The following is an 11,874-nucleotide window of genomic DNA, read 5'->3' as shown; positions in this document are numbered from 1 at the left end:
GTGCTCCAGCCTGCATGCCACAATGTGCCATCGTGGGAGTTGGCACTCTGGCCCTGGCTATGGAGCCAGTGTCAGCAGGGGTGGAACTGTGCTGGCACAGAGAGGTGCTGGGGAGAGGCATCATCTGGCCAACAAGCACTGCCCTGCACCAGGACCCCGCTTCTCAGCCTTGTTCGGGCCAGCTGGGCCTCGTCCTTGGCACTGGTGAACAAGGGCAACAGTGCTCTCAGCCGTGGTGCCATGGGCCAGCTGAACTGCTGCTACTCCTCCAGCTGTGCCAGCTGTGCTGCCCCTCTGGCTCAGCAAAATGCAGAAAAACAGCTCAGGCTCAACAGCAACAGCGTTTTCTCAGGCCCACCACTATCTGCTTTGCCAAGAGGCCTCTGGTCCCATGGGCCAGCACCAGGTCACGTTGGGTTTAACCAGAAACAAGTCAGAACTGGTCCTGAGCGAATGCGAGCAGGTGACCCAGACTCTGAAGAGCAGGGAGAGGCCACTTCCCTCTTCAGTTAAAGTAATATAAAATCACAGCTGTCTTTCCTCCTAATCACTGGCCTGTGACCCAGGAAAGTGATACCCTAGTATCTGTCTGAGTCCCCTGTGACATAGAAGTTGGATAGCGCCCATGAAAATGGTATGTTAATTGTCAGCAACCAGGAAACCACCAGTCAGCATGTAGTCCTTATGGCTGCTGTATGCCCCTGGAAACTCTAGGCCCCCATGCCTGACTGTCTGTCCCAGTGAGATGGCTCTTCTAGCAGATTTCCTGGGAAGCCTCGGAGGAGGCAACCTTGAATTCAGCTTTGGTCATTCCTCTCTGCAGACATGACACAACCTTACACCCTCAGCAATGGTTGAGTTTGGGCAAGTTGCAGGTGGTGAGCTGTGGAAAGAAGGTGGCTAGGGATGAAGAGGTGGAGGAGGAGGAACTGAGTGCAGAGTGCCTGAGTTCCCTTATCCTCACCTAACTCACCAGCTTCTGTGTTGCCACTTTCCAGTGAGTTGTGGTGCCACATCCCACAGCAGGGTTGGATGGTACAGAAGGGTGCTCAGCCCCTGCCCTCCATGAGGTCTGGCAGGCTTAGGCCAGGGAGCAGGACATGAGAGGTTTCTGAACATGTCAATTGTACAGTTTATGCCAGCTGGAACAACAGGGACTAGGTGCATGGAGGAGTGTTTCTGTGTGCTCTGTCCCCTGCATAATCACCAAAACTTATGTGTCTGCTGTTACTTGGCAAACTTTACAACCAGTTAAACATCTGTTACCTTCTCCCAGTTAGTACTTCATTCCTCCTGAACAGCAGGCAAAGATAGATCTGGAAAAGCTGGGTTATCCATAAAATGCAGAGTTGTGGTGTTGCCAGCCATCCCCACCCGCGATAGGATAGCTGTAGATCCCCACAGCTGTAGAAATCCACGTTCTGTCAATCCTGCCAGAGCAGGCAGATTCTGGGCTACATGCCAAGCAAACTTGCATTAGTATGTTAAAAGAACACAGCTCTTTGCCTTCTTGTCACCCTAAATCTCATCCTGCCTCCCTAAGGAGACTGCTGGGGAACAGCATGAAGTAAGTTTCCTATGAGTTTGCCAGAAATCAGGGGCGGAAGAAAGGGACAGAACAGGAGACAAGAAGAATGCCGATTTTTTCGAAGCTTGAATCATGGATAGCATTTCACTTCACTGTGGATTTAGCCAGGAGTCCCAGCCAACTCAAACCCAGTCACCAAAGCAGGTTCAGAAGGAACTTTCACTGCTTGAAAGCAGAAGAATTCATCTTCAAGGCCGCTGCCAGCAGGTACATAGACTGGCCTTCCAGGACATCACCACCTCCTTTGTATAGGGTCTCCTTCAGCTGCCTGTGTGTCCCCTTGCTGGCAACTAGTCTGAATATTACCTTTGCCCATGGTCTCTTCATGTACAATATCATAAGAATACTCTGCAGGAGACTTGAGTTCTGAATGAGAAGATAGTGACTTTGGTGAAGATAGACCCTCTGGCAGGTGGGCTTTCCATTAGATGCTGAAATAGGTTTGGATGGGGAGACACTCTCCTTTCACTAGGTGGTATCAGTTGCTGCTCCAAGTAGATTACATAGGGAGGAGCCCAGTTTTGTCCAGTATTACACTTGTTTGGACTGGTGAACCCCACTTGTTTCCCTGAGTCAGTCCTACTTCCTTACAAGCAAAACAAGGTATGGGTCAAGACTTCACCTTCAGTTCAATTGGCAAGAAATGTGAAGAACAGCAAGGAAGGTACATAAACAGAAAAAGACTAGGGAAAACATGGGCCTGCTACAGAATGGTGCATGGGGTCTGGTGAAAAATGACATAGAAAAGGCCAGGGTGCTCAATGCCTTCCCACCTCAGTGTTTATTGGCAAGATCAGCTTTCAGGAAACCCAGGTCCCTAACATCCTAGGGAAAATCTGGAGCAACAAAGGTTTACCTTCAGTGGATAAGGTCCAGGTCAGGGAGCACTTAAAATAAACCAGGCATACATTAAGTCTGTGGGGACAAGTGCTGAGGTAGCTGGGTGATGTCCTTGCAAGACCACTCTCAATTATCATTGAATGGTCATGGCAACTGGGATAGGTTCCTGCAGACTGGAGGAAAGAATGTGTCACCAAGAAAGCAAGAAGAAAGATCTGTGGAATTAGTCTGGTCAGCCTCACCTCAGTCCCTAGGAAGGTGATGGAGCAACTAACCCTGGAAACCATTACTAAGCACGTGAAGGACAACAAGGTGAACAGGAATAGTCATTATGATTTATGAAGGTGATAGGCTTCTGCAATGAGTTGACTTGCTAGGGGAAAGTGGATTCAACAGTGGATGTTGTTTACCTCAAATTTAGTAAGGCTTTTGACACTGTCTACTATAACATCCTCATAGGCAAGCAGTAAAAATATGAGTTAAGTAATTGGACAGAAAAGTTTATTGAAAAATGGCTGAATAACAGGGCCCAGAAAGCTGTGATCAATGGAGCAAACTCCAGCTAGAGAGAGGTCAGTGATGGTTTATACCAAGGCTTAATACTAAGGCTGTTGTTCAATACTAAGGTTGTTCAACCTCTTTGTGAGCAACCTGAATGGAAACTTGTACCATGGTTCCCTTGTACCATCAGAGGCAGATTGTTGTCTGTGTGTATGGCAGAGGGCTTTTTCACAGCCATGCTGACCCTGCCTTAACCTCCATCCCCCTGTACTGGGTCTGGCTGCAATGGAGTTGACTTGCCTTCCAGCAGCCTGTACAGTGCCATATTTTGCATCTGTGGCTAAAAAAGCACCAACGACACACCATTGTTTCATCTACTAGTGAACACTGCTTACAGAGCATCAAGCTGCGTCTGTTTCTCATGCCTCAAGCAAAAAGGCTGGGGTGGGCAAGAGCTTGGAAGGGGGATGGAGCCAGGACAGATGACCTGAACTGACTGAAGGGCTATTCCATGCTGTGTAACGTCATGCTCAGCAGTAAAGGGGCTCTGGTCTTTGCAAAGTAGCACTTGCCTGGAGAATGGCTGGACATCACCCTGCCTGTAGAAGGCAGTGAAAGACCGCTTTTGCATGTCTTGGGGTTTGTCCCCTTTTTACTTCATATATTAAAGTGTTTCTATCCTGACGCACAAGTTTTCTCCTCTCATCCCCCTCCCCACCCCAACTTGTTGAGGAGGAAGGGGAGTAAGGGAGTGGCTGGGTGGGCATGTGGCAGCCAGCCAAGTTCATCCTGCCACAGTGGGGCATAATTGGCAGGGTCCCCAGTAACTACAGTAGTAGCCCCTTCTGCTCCTGAGAATCCCTGACACCTCCAGAGCCAGCCCTCCTGTCCTGTCTTCCCTGGCTGCTTCCAGCTGCCGTGAGACACCAGTGCTCCCTTCCCAGGCACGTGCACTCCCTTAATGGCTGCTCCCCAGCCCATCGCACATTGCACAGGCCTTCACATGCTGTGCCCTTCCACATGGCCCCCACCACTGGGCTGGAGCATCAGGGTCACCATGTCCTTGACAAGCCAGAGGGTTGTGCCTGAGGCAGCACCATGGGCATGGAGTGGGGCAGGCAGAGCTGAGCCAGTCCTACATGGGGCTGCCACACGGGTGCACATGGAATTCCTGAGGATGCTGCTGGTTCCATCCACCTTAGCTGGAAAAACAGCCCACCATGCTGTTACATCATGGCTGTGACATCACAGCTGAAGCCACAGGTGGGCAGGAGATGGGGAGGGATCCTGCAGTTTTCCTGGCACAGCCCAACCTTTACCACCCCAGGCCCTGAAACAGCAGTAGCCCAGAATTCATGTGATAGAAAAAGCTGTGTCAGAGAAGACAATATCAGTATAGTGTGCATCTGGTGCATCTGGATAAAAGAAGTGATGGGCCTGGACCCTCTAAGTGGGAAAACGACCACCATGGTATCCTTGTACCAGATACCACAGGAAAACATTTCTTACTGTTAAATCTTTGCCTGTCCTTGAACCAATTGGTTCAATTGTATTGAGTCTAGTTGTATGAGATCAGAAACCTTACAGAATTTTTAAGACATCCAAATGCATTTTGACTGAGATATGTATTCATAATATAACCAAGGGACTACAAATAGCTTCATTCTCTTTATGCACAATATAACTGGAAGCCTAGCTGTCTACCAGGCCATAACCCCTTATCTGTGCTACCTGGAGTCTTTTGTGTGGTCCCTCTGATGATAAAATTCTCATTCTAACATTAAGTCAAGGCCAGAAATTAGGGTATAGAAACCGAGGACACTTGTCTGGATTTCTGCATTTCTGGACCTCTGGATTTCTGCAGATCTCACAGCTAGTGAAACCCCTCCTTCAGGAATGGGAAAACAACCCCTGAGAACGCTTGTATTCTTACCCTCAACTTACGGAACCATTAAACAGCCATGCAACCATGAAACAAACACAGCTAAAATACATCAATGATGCTGTCTGCAGGCAAATTCAATTTTACTGGCTTGGAAAAATTCAAGCTCACTACGACCCTGAAGTAGGTCAGAGACCCTGGAGCTGGTTTGAGATCAGTGAAATGGCAAGAGCAACCCTTGAAGTTTTCTGGAATAAGGTAGTCAGGCTTGGACAACTTAGCAGCCAAACCATACAACAATAAGTGACGACTAAAACTGTTTATCATTAGAACATGTTAAAACTCTGAGTAACTATCTAGGCTTTGCAAAAAGTGAAAAATATCCTAGAAGTTTTTACAAACAACACTGCTTCCATTACTGCATGTACTAAAACGTGAATTTTTGCTGTTTCATAATAGGAGCAATAAATGCTTTGGGTTAAATGTAGAAAGTTCTGCAGTTCTATTGGATTCATATTCTGAATGATGTCCTGAATGTTTACAAAATGAATATTTACAAATATAATGTCCTCTAGACACACATGCTCTGTACCCCAAGATACACTGGCACACGTTCTTCATGAATATGTACCTGTTCCCTTAGTCTTAACAAACGACATTCAGGTTCCTCAAAGTCTAGCCTAATGGCTATCCAAATGAGAATCTCAGTGATTTTACTGGATCACTGCAGAGTGCCAACAATGGGGACAAAAGAAATGTGCCTGCAGTGAAACATCTTCCTAGATTCCTGTCCTGAACTGGAGTCACAGAAGCATCTCAGAATGCATGAACTGGATTTTCTTTCAAATTAAACCAAATCATGCAAAGATAATGCTACAACTGCATGCAGTTCATGGGACCATACTGGGGACAGTCCATGGTTAAAATGGTGCTTAAAGGCATCAAGTATCATCAGGTCCCCATGATCTGTTGTCTTACTCACTCTTTAGTTCCATGTAATAGTTTCTGTTCCTGTTGGAGCGTATTACTGGCTATTGCAGACGCATCATAAGGGACCTTCATTTTCAGGTGATACTACCCTGAATCAAGAAACCAAGAACGAGGTAAACTGCTCCCTTAACCCTCTAAATTAAAAGTTGTAACCAAGTAATAACTTTTTAGCATTTTTTATTATTTGAACATTCCTTTAAAAAGCACAGACCAAAATCTTGCACTCTGCTTTCCAAAGAACAAGCTACATACTGCAATATCTGTAAACTGAAGCCTTATAAGCCTTGACAATGATTTCAAGGCAATTTCTAGAGAAGCCTTGTACACTCACTCTTGAGATGAGTTACATGTGGTTTCCCTCAATTACTGCATTGCACACATCTGGAAAAATAAAGTAAAAGATTGGTTTTAAGTTCTTGAGATTCAGTCTAGACATTATGAGATTAGCATTCATGAGCTACTATAAAGCTTTTGGAATGGACAAAGTGCCATGGGGTTTTCTATTAGGAAACAGAGCAAACTCTTATCAAAAGTAAGAATCATACAGGGCAGAATTTATTCACTACTAAGGTTTCTCCTTCCTTCTTTTGAACAGTTTTGTAGAGCTTGGGAATATATTATGTACTGAGCCCCCATACCTAAAAAACAAATCATCACTACCTGCTGTGATGTCTCTTATTTTGGCATCCGAACCTTCTAAGGCAGTGTAAGCACACTGTTTGCATGGCTAGCCTCTGATCTCTGGCTGCCAATCAGAAGTTAACCATGTGCAAGTGACTAAGTAGTTGCACCAGCTATTTTAGCTTTTTAAAGAAGAGTTATACCAAACATTCCAAATTGAAATACAGCAAACTTAGTGTCACACTAGGTAAACATTATTTTATTTTTAACGCTAAAACCCCACGCATCTCTATCTAAGTGATGCAAGAAGCCCAATGAAGTTTTAAGTGTCTTGATTTGTCTGTAAAATAGTATGAGCAGTCACTAAAATAAAATCCAGTTTAAGTAAACAATCCACTGTCTTGCAGTAGGTGGAGCTCTATTTTTCCCTACATGTTTTTGTATCCTTGAGGCTGCAGAGACCTTAGGAAGTCCACTGCTGGAGTGAGTTCTGATTATTTATGATTTCTTAATCTGTTTGGCTAGCCCAAGCAAGTAAGTTGTATGCTAAGGAGCTCCAGAAAGATTTGGCATCTTTATACTGGGATCTGGTGGAGATCACACAGCTAGAATACAGTCTTTTTAGCTCAGCATTAGACTATTTGTGTATTTTTTTTAAAAATTGGTCATTTTTTGAAGCCACAAAAAGTACCAATCCACAGATAAAATGCTGCTGATACAGGCGTAGGAGTACATGCAGTTAGACTCATGGCAAAACCAAAACCAATCCAACAACTCGTTTGATGAAAAATCCCTGCATCTATACGGTTTCTATTTCTGCTTCTGACTACTTTTCATGATATTAGTTCAGAAATCAACATGATCTTCTACAGGCAAAGATACCTAGCAGAAAGGTGGACTGAGTCAAGCATTACAGCAAAACAAAGTCAAATTTCTCTGAAGTCACCAGGTTTGTAGGATTGACCTTGAAGGATTCACCATGTTCTAGTTCACTGACCCTTCTTACCCCTTTTATGTTAATGAATTTCTGATATTTTAGAGCAACTGCCGAGATAAAAACATCCTTGAAGATTAAGTAGGTATATTCTGAAAGGGCTTAGATTTTCTAGGATAGATTTTGACACAGCAAAAGACAGTAAGGATAGACTTACCCTTTTCCTTCCTTAGTTGCCATCTGGGGTCGAATCTCAACAGGGACTCATAGGGAAAGGAAGATGTGTTAGCAACATTGCGTAGACTTTCAGTACCCTACAGAACACTGAAAGATTCCTTCAGAGTTCAGATACCCTGATACTACAGAGAGAGTGAAAGCTGAACATTTCTCCCTTTAAACTCCTTTGTCAGGCTGTGATGGAGTGGTACTTTTTCTGCATTACATGGGACCTTCAAAAGTCTTCTGAAGTGAGGGAATCAACATCTATACTAAGAATTCGGTTCAGCAAAATAAAGCCACCGTACCAGAATTTTTTGCAGTAGGATTACAGACTCAGGAACTGGTTGGGAGAAAAGGCTCAGGCTTCTGGTTTGTTCCCTCATGAGCCCTGAGTCAACCCAGCCTTTTACTACAACCCTCTGGACCATTCCTTCTCTGCAGGGAAAGAATAAAAAGATGCAGTACCCATTTATTTTCTCTCACTCCTATACCAAAGAAAGCAAACAGATGAGCTTCACATCAACATTTAGTTTTGTGTGTCACCTGCACTGCAGAGTTGCTCTGAAAGTGTATTTCTGGATGCTTGTAGAGCTACTAAGGAGCACGTAGGTATTAGGGCATAGCAGCTTAATCAGGAATCACTGTATTTCAACAGATGCTTCTCTCTAGATTTCCAGAGATAACCAAGACATTTGAGTGCACTGAGGATTTTGTTTGAAATTATGAAAATAAATAAATGTATACTTTTTAATACTGTTTGTTGACTGGGATTAAAGGCACGGTATCTACATACTGAATATCAAAAAGAAAAAAAACCCCACAGAATTACCCACTAAGTAAGAACTGTCCATGAAATTGACTCAAGTATCTTACGTTGTGGTGGGGAAAATCACACTGAAGAACGGATCATGATGCTTATTTTAGCTTTCTTATTACCCAACCAAACAATGAACTACGTTCTAATATAGGCAGTACTTAGTAATTTCAAAGGTGAGTAGTGGGACTGGAGTACGGATGAACCCACATCTAAAAACATACAGCTGGAACAGAAACTTTTAATGCTAACAATTTATTTCCAGCTGAACGTAAAAAGGCTTGGTGAAAGTAATACCTTTATAAAGCTTTTTATGTTGATTTAAATATTTTTATACAGATATATATTTCTGTATGTGTTATACATTTCAATGTTTCAATATTTCTACTCTGTATATCAATTAGTATATTGGTATCTTCAGTATCTTTATCAATGATCTAGATGAAAGGACTGATGGTACCCTCAGGAGGTTTGTAGATAACACCAAGTTGGGTGGGAGTGTTGACCTGCTTGAGGGCAGACTTGGCCATGCTTGACTTGGCTATGTCAGGTTTACAGTTGGACTCAATGATCTTAAGGGTCTTTTCCAACAGAAATTATTCTATTCTATGACTCAAATGTATGGTGAGCAGCACAAGTTTCCTCATCTGAGAGGCAACTATTCCTCTGCTTTAATAAGAAAATTCTATCTTTTTAAAGAGAGCATTAGAAAACCATCTTTTCTACTGTATGAGCAAAAATTAATTTCTCTATGACCTTTCAAGATTTTTTATTCTAAACAGCAGAATTTAGGATAAAGATCAGGAATGGGGAGATAGAAGTCAATACTGTAAAAGACAAATCTCTTGCAGGAAGTCCATAGTTCTGCGTCAGTTTTCTTTTACATCACAACAAATTTTAAATCGATGTTCAGAACACTGGGAAGCAACATCAACAGTGATGTCTCCCAGTTACTTGAACAGGAGGACACGAGACCCTGAACTGAACAGTGTACTGCTGTAAGCATATTCATGAAAGTCAGACACTCTAGAAGATTAATACTGTTTGAAAGAAAAACAAGATACACCAGGTTTGTCTAGAATATATCCTTTATTATTTTCAGTCTGTGTAAATTTTAATAGATGATTGAATTTCTACATTATTTTCTCTGTTTAAGCACATCCTTGTCTTTTCCAACCACCTGGTCAATTACACCTTTATTATGTACAGTCAGTATTTATGAAATATTGCATATGCATCTATTAACTTAGAAAAATAACATGCAAGGGAAATTTTTACCAGGAAACTGATTAAAAAAAAAAAAGATAGGTAAAACAGTTAATCCCCTTTTAGTGTGTTATGGCTTTGCACCAAGTATCACGTTTCAAAACAAACAGTTTAAGATGCTTCTTATTAAAGGCACTTACTGTTCTTCAAATACACTTTCAGATTTAGTTCTATTGCATTAAGAAGTGTATCTCTGGGATCATACTTCCATAACACAGCAGAACAGTCCAAAAAGGCAACGTTAATAAAAAGGGAAAAAGGGTTTTTATGTTAAAATATGAAAATACCAAGAACTAACACAAACTTTCAGGATTTGGTCCTTATAAAATAGGCAACAGCATTCAGGCAATAGTGATTTCTTTTCTTAGATGCTGACAAAATAATATCCCCAAAAAATGAACTCTTCCAGTTCCAGAGTATAGATATGTCTAGATTGAGTAGCGTACCCTCTAACACCACCCCTGATAAAAATATAGCTTCTCAAGACTAACTACTGCTCCACTTTGGCTGTGAAGGAAAAAAACCCCAAAAGAGCATTATATATGCACATACTAGCAAGCCTACAATTCTGTGTCTCTGTATCTGGATGGCTGTCCATAATACCCCTTCTTAGAGTGGTCTGATAGCTGCCGACGGTACTCCTCCTCCTCCTCTGCATCACTGCCATAACTGCCACGGTTCTCTAAGTAAGGTCTAATAGGAGGCTTCTGGGGTTCTGGAGGTCTAGAGCTAACACAGCAAGAAAAAGAGACAGACAGAATGTTTACTGCCACTCTGAAAAGCTGAAAAATAATAATACTTAATATTGGCTTTATGGTCATGTACAACCTAGAAAGGCACATGGAGCAAATGAATCCCCTTCTAGCCAATAAATAACTGCATGGCCATGGTAAGTCTATCTGGAGAGGGATTGTATTTCCATCAAGCTGGAGCATGATGTTCAGATTTAATCTACTCAACCTATGTGGAAGAATGCCAAATTTAAAATCATTAACAATGTATATGTATGTGTAAATACCCACACATACGTTTCAGGAGCTTTATAGCACTTTACTCCCTGAGCAGAGAGATTTTCAGCTATTGCTGCTACCCCACCTGACATTTCCCTCAATTATTTTTTCACCAGATTCTTTTTATGTCTGCTGCTTCTTTTGCATCCTCAGTTTCGTGACTCAAAGTCTGAAGACGTCTTGTGTGACATTAAACTGATAGCCTTCTCTCCTCACACAAGGCTCCCAACTAGGGCTCTTATCCTAGTGGGCAGAAGTGGGCAGAAATAACCCACAGGTTTGCATTTTATAGACATTATGTAATGTGGTGCTACTCATTCAACGTGAGACTGAACAGATACATAGACATAAAATCTGCCAGGGAAGGGCATTTCCTCAGTTTCAAAAGCCATGATTTTTGCAATCCACGCTGTATAAAATCAAGATGTTATCCTCCTTCCATATTGCCCCAGTGCTTAAATACTTCCTTCTAGGCCAATCATAAATATTCCTGTAAAAAGGTAACAGCACTGATTTCTGTATGTAAGCAAAAACTGTGCATATGTGGTTAATGATCACTTCTCACTACTTCTAAAAAGCTTCCAAGGCTATATAAAAAGTATGCTTTTCTGAACCCACCAGGAAAACCTGAAAATAATAAATTAATTCAATTGATGTTTTCCATTATGTTATAAATCTATTATTTCCATTTTAAAATAAATCATTTTTTTTCCATTTTTGCATTTTAGGTTATATACTATAACATCGAAGGATTTGATTCACTAGAAACAAAAAGTCCCATTTCTATTGGATATTACTAAGAGGCAAGAAAAACAAGTCCTGCAGAGTAGGAAACAAAATCCATCAGTGTGTTAGCTCTTGCATAAGTGACTGCTCAAGTCATAGAAATATGCAATGTGTAGGGAAAGATGACGAAATGGTCAACCAGTCCAGAACTCACTGAATTTTAATGAAAGACTACTGCTTTCATGAGACTTGATGGGTGACCTCAGGCAAGTTTCATCCTCAGTTTCCCTACTCACACAGTACATCTGTAACTGAATGAGCATTTAAGTAATTAAAACAGTAATTATATATTAGGACAGACTAACAGTAACCAAGGGTCTAACACAAGAAGAATGGACATCAGAGAACATGAATGCAGAAAAGCTGCTGAGTAATACTGATAGGGGTAAAAAACTGGCTCTGCAAATATTTCAGCAACAGAAT

At 42.1% G+C, this 11,874-nt stretch overlaps 1 protein-coding gene across 8 annotated transcripts in view; it reads right to left on the bottom strand.

Annotated features, from left to right (window-relative positions):
- Positions 1-9,459: 9,459 nt before the first annotated feature.
- Positions 9,460-11,874, bottom strand: part of TJP2 (tight junction protein 2) — a 66,172-nt gene continuing 63,757 nt past the window's right edge. For all 8 annotated transcript variants that reach the window (XM_055791703.1, XM_027793558.2, XM_055791704.1 and 5 more), the window contains one exon: positions 9,460-10,384. In XM_055791703.1, coding sequence (XP_055647678.1) covers positions 10,216-10,384 — 169 coding nt within the window. In that variant the 3' untranslated portion in view covers positions 9,460-10,215. The remainder of the gene's footprint in view (positions 10,385-11,874) is intronic.

Source organism: Falco peregrinus, chromosome Z (assembly GCF_023634155.1).
Source record: "Falco peregrinus isolate bFalPer1 chromosome Z, bFalPer1.pri, whole genome shotgun sequence".
Taxonomy (NCBI): Eukaryota; Metazoa; Chordata; class Aves; order Falconiformes; family Falconidae; genus Falco; species Falco peregrinus.
The sequence above is the reverse complement of the archived record's forward strand: the minus strand, read 5'-3'. Positions and strand labels throughout refer to the sequence as shown.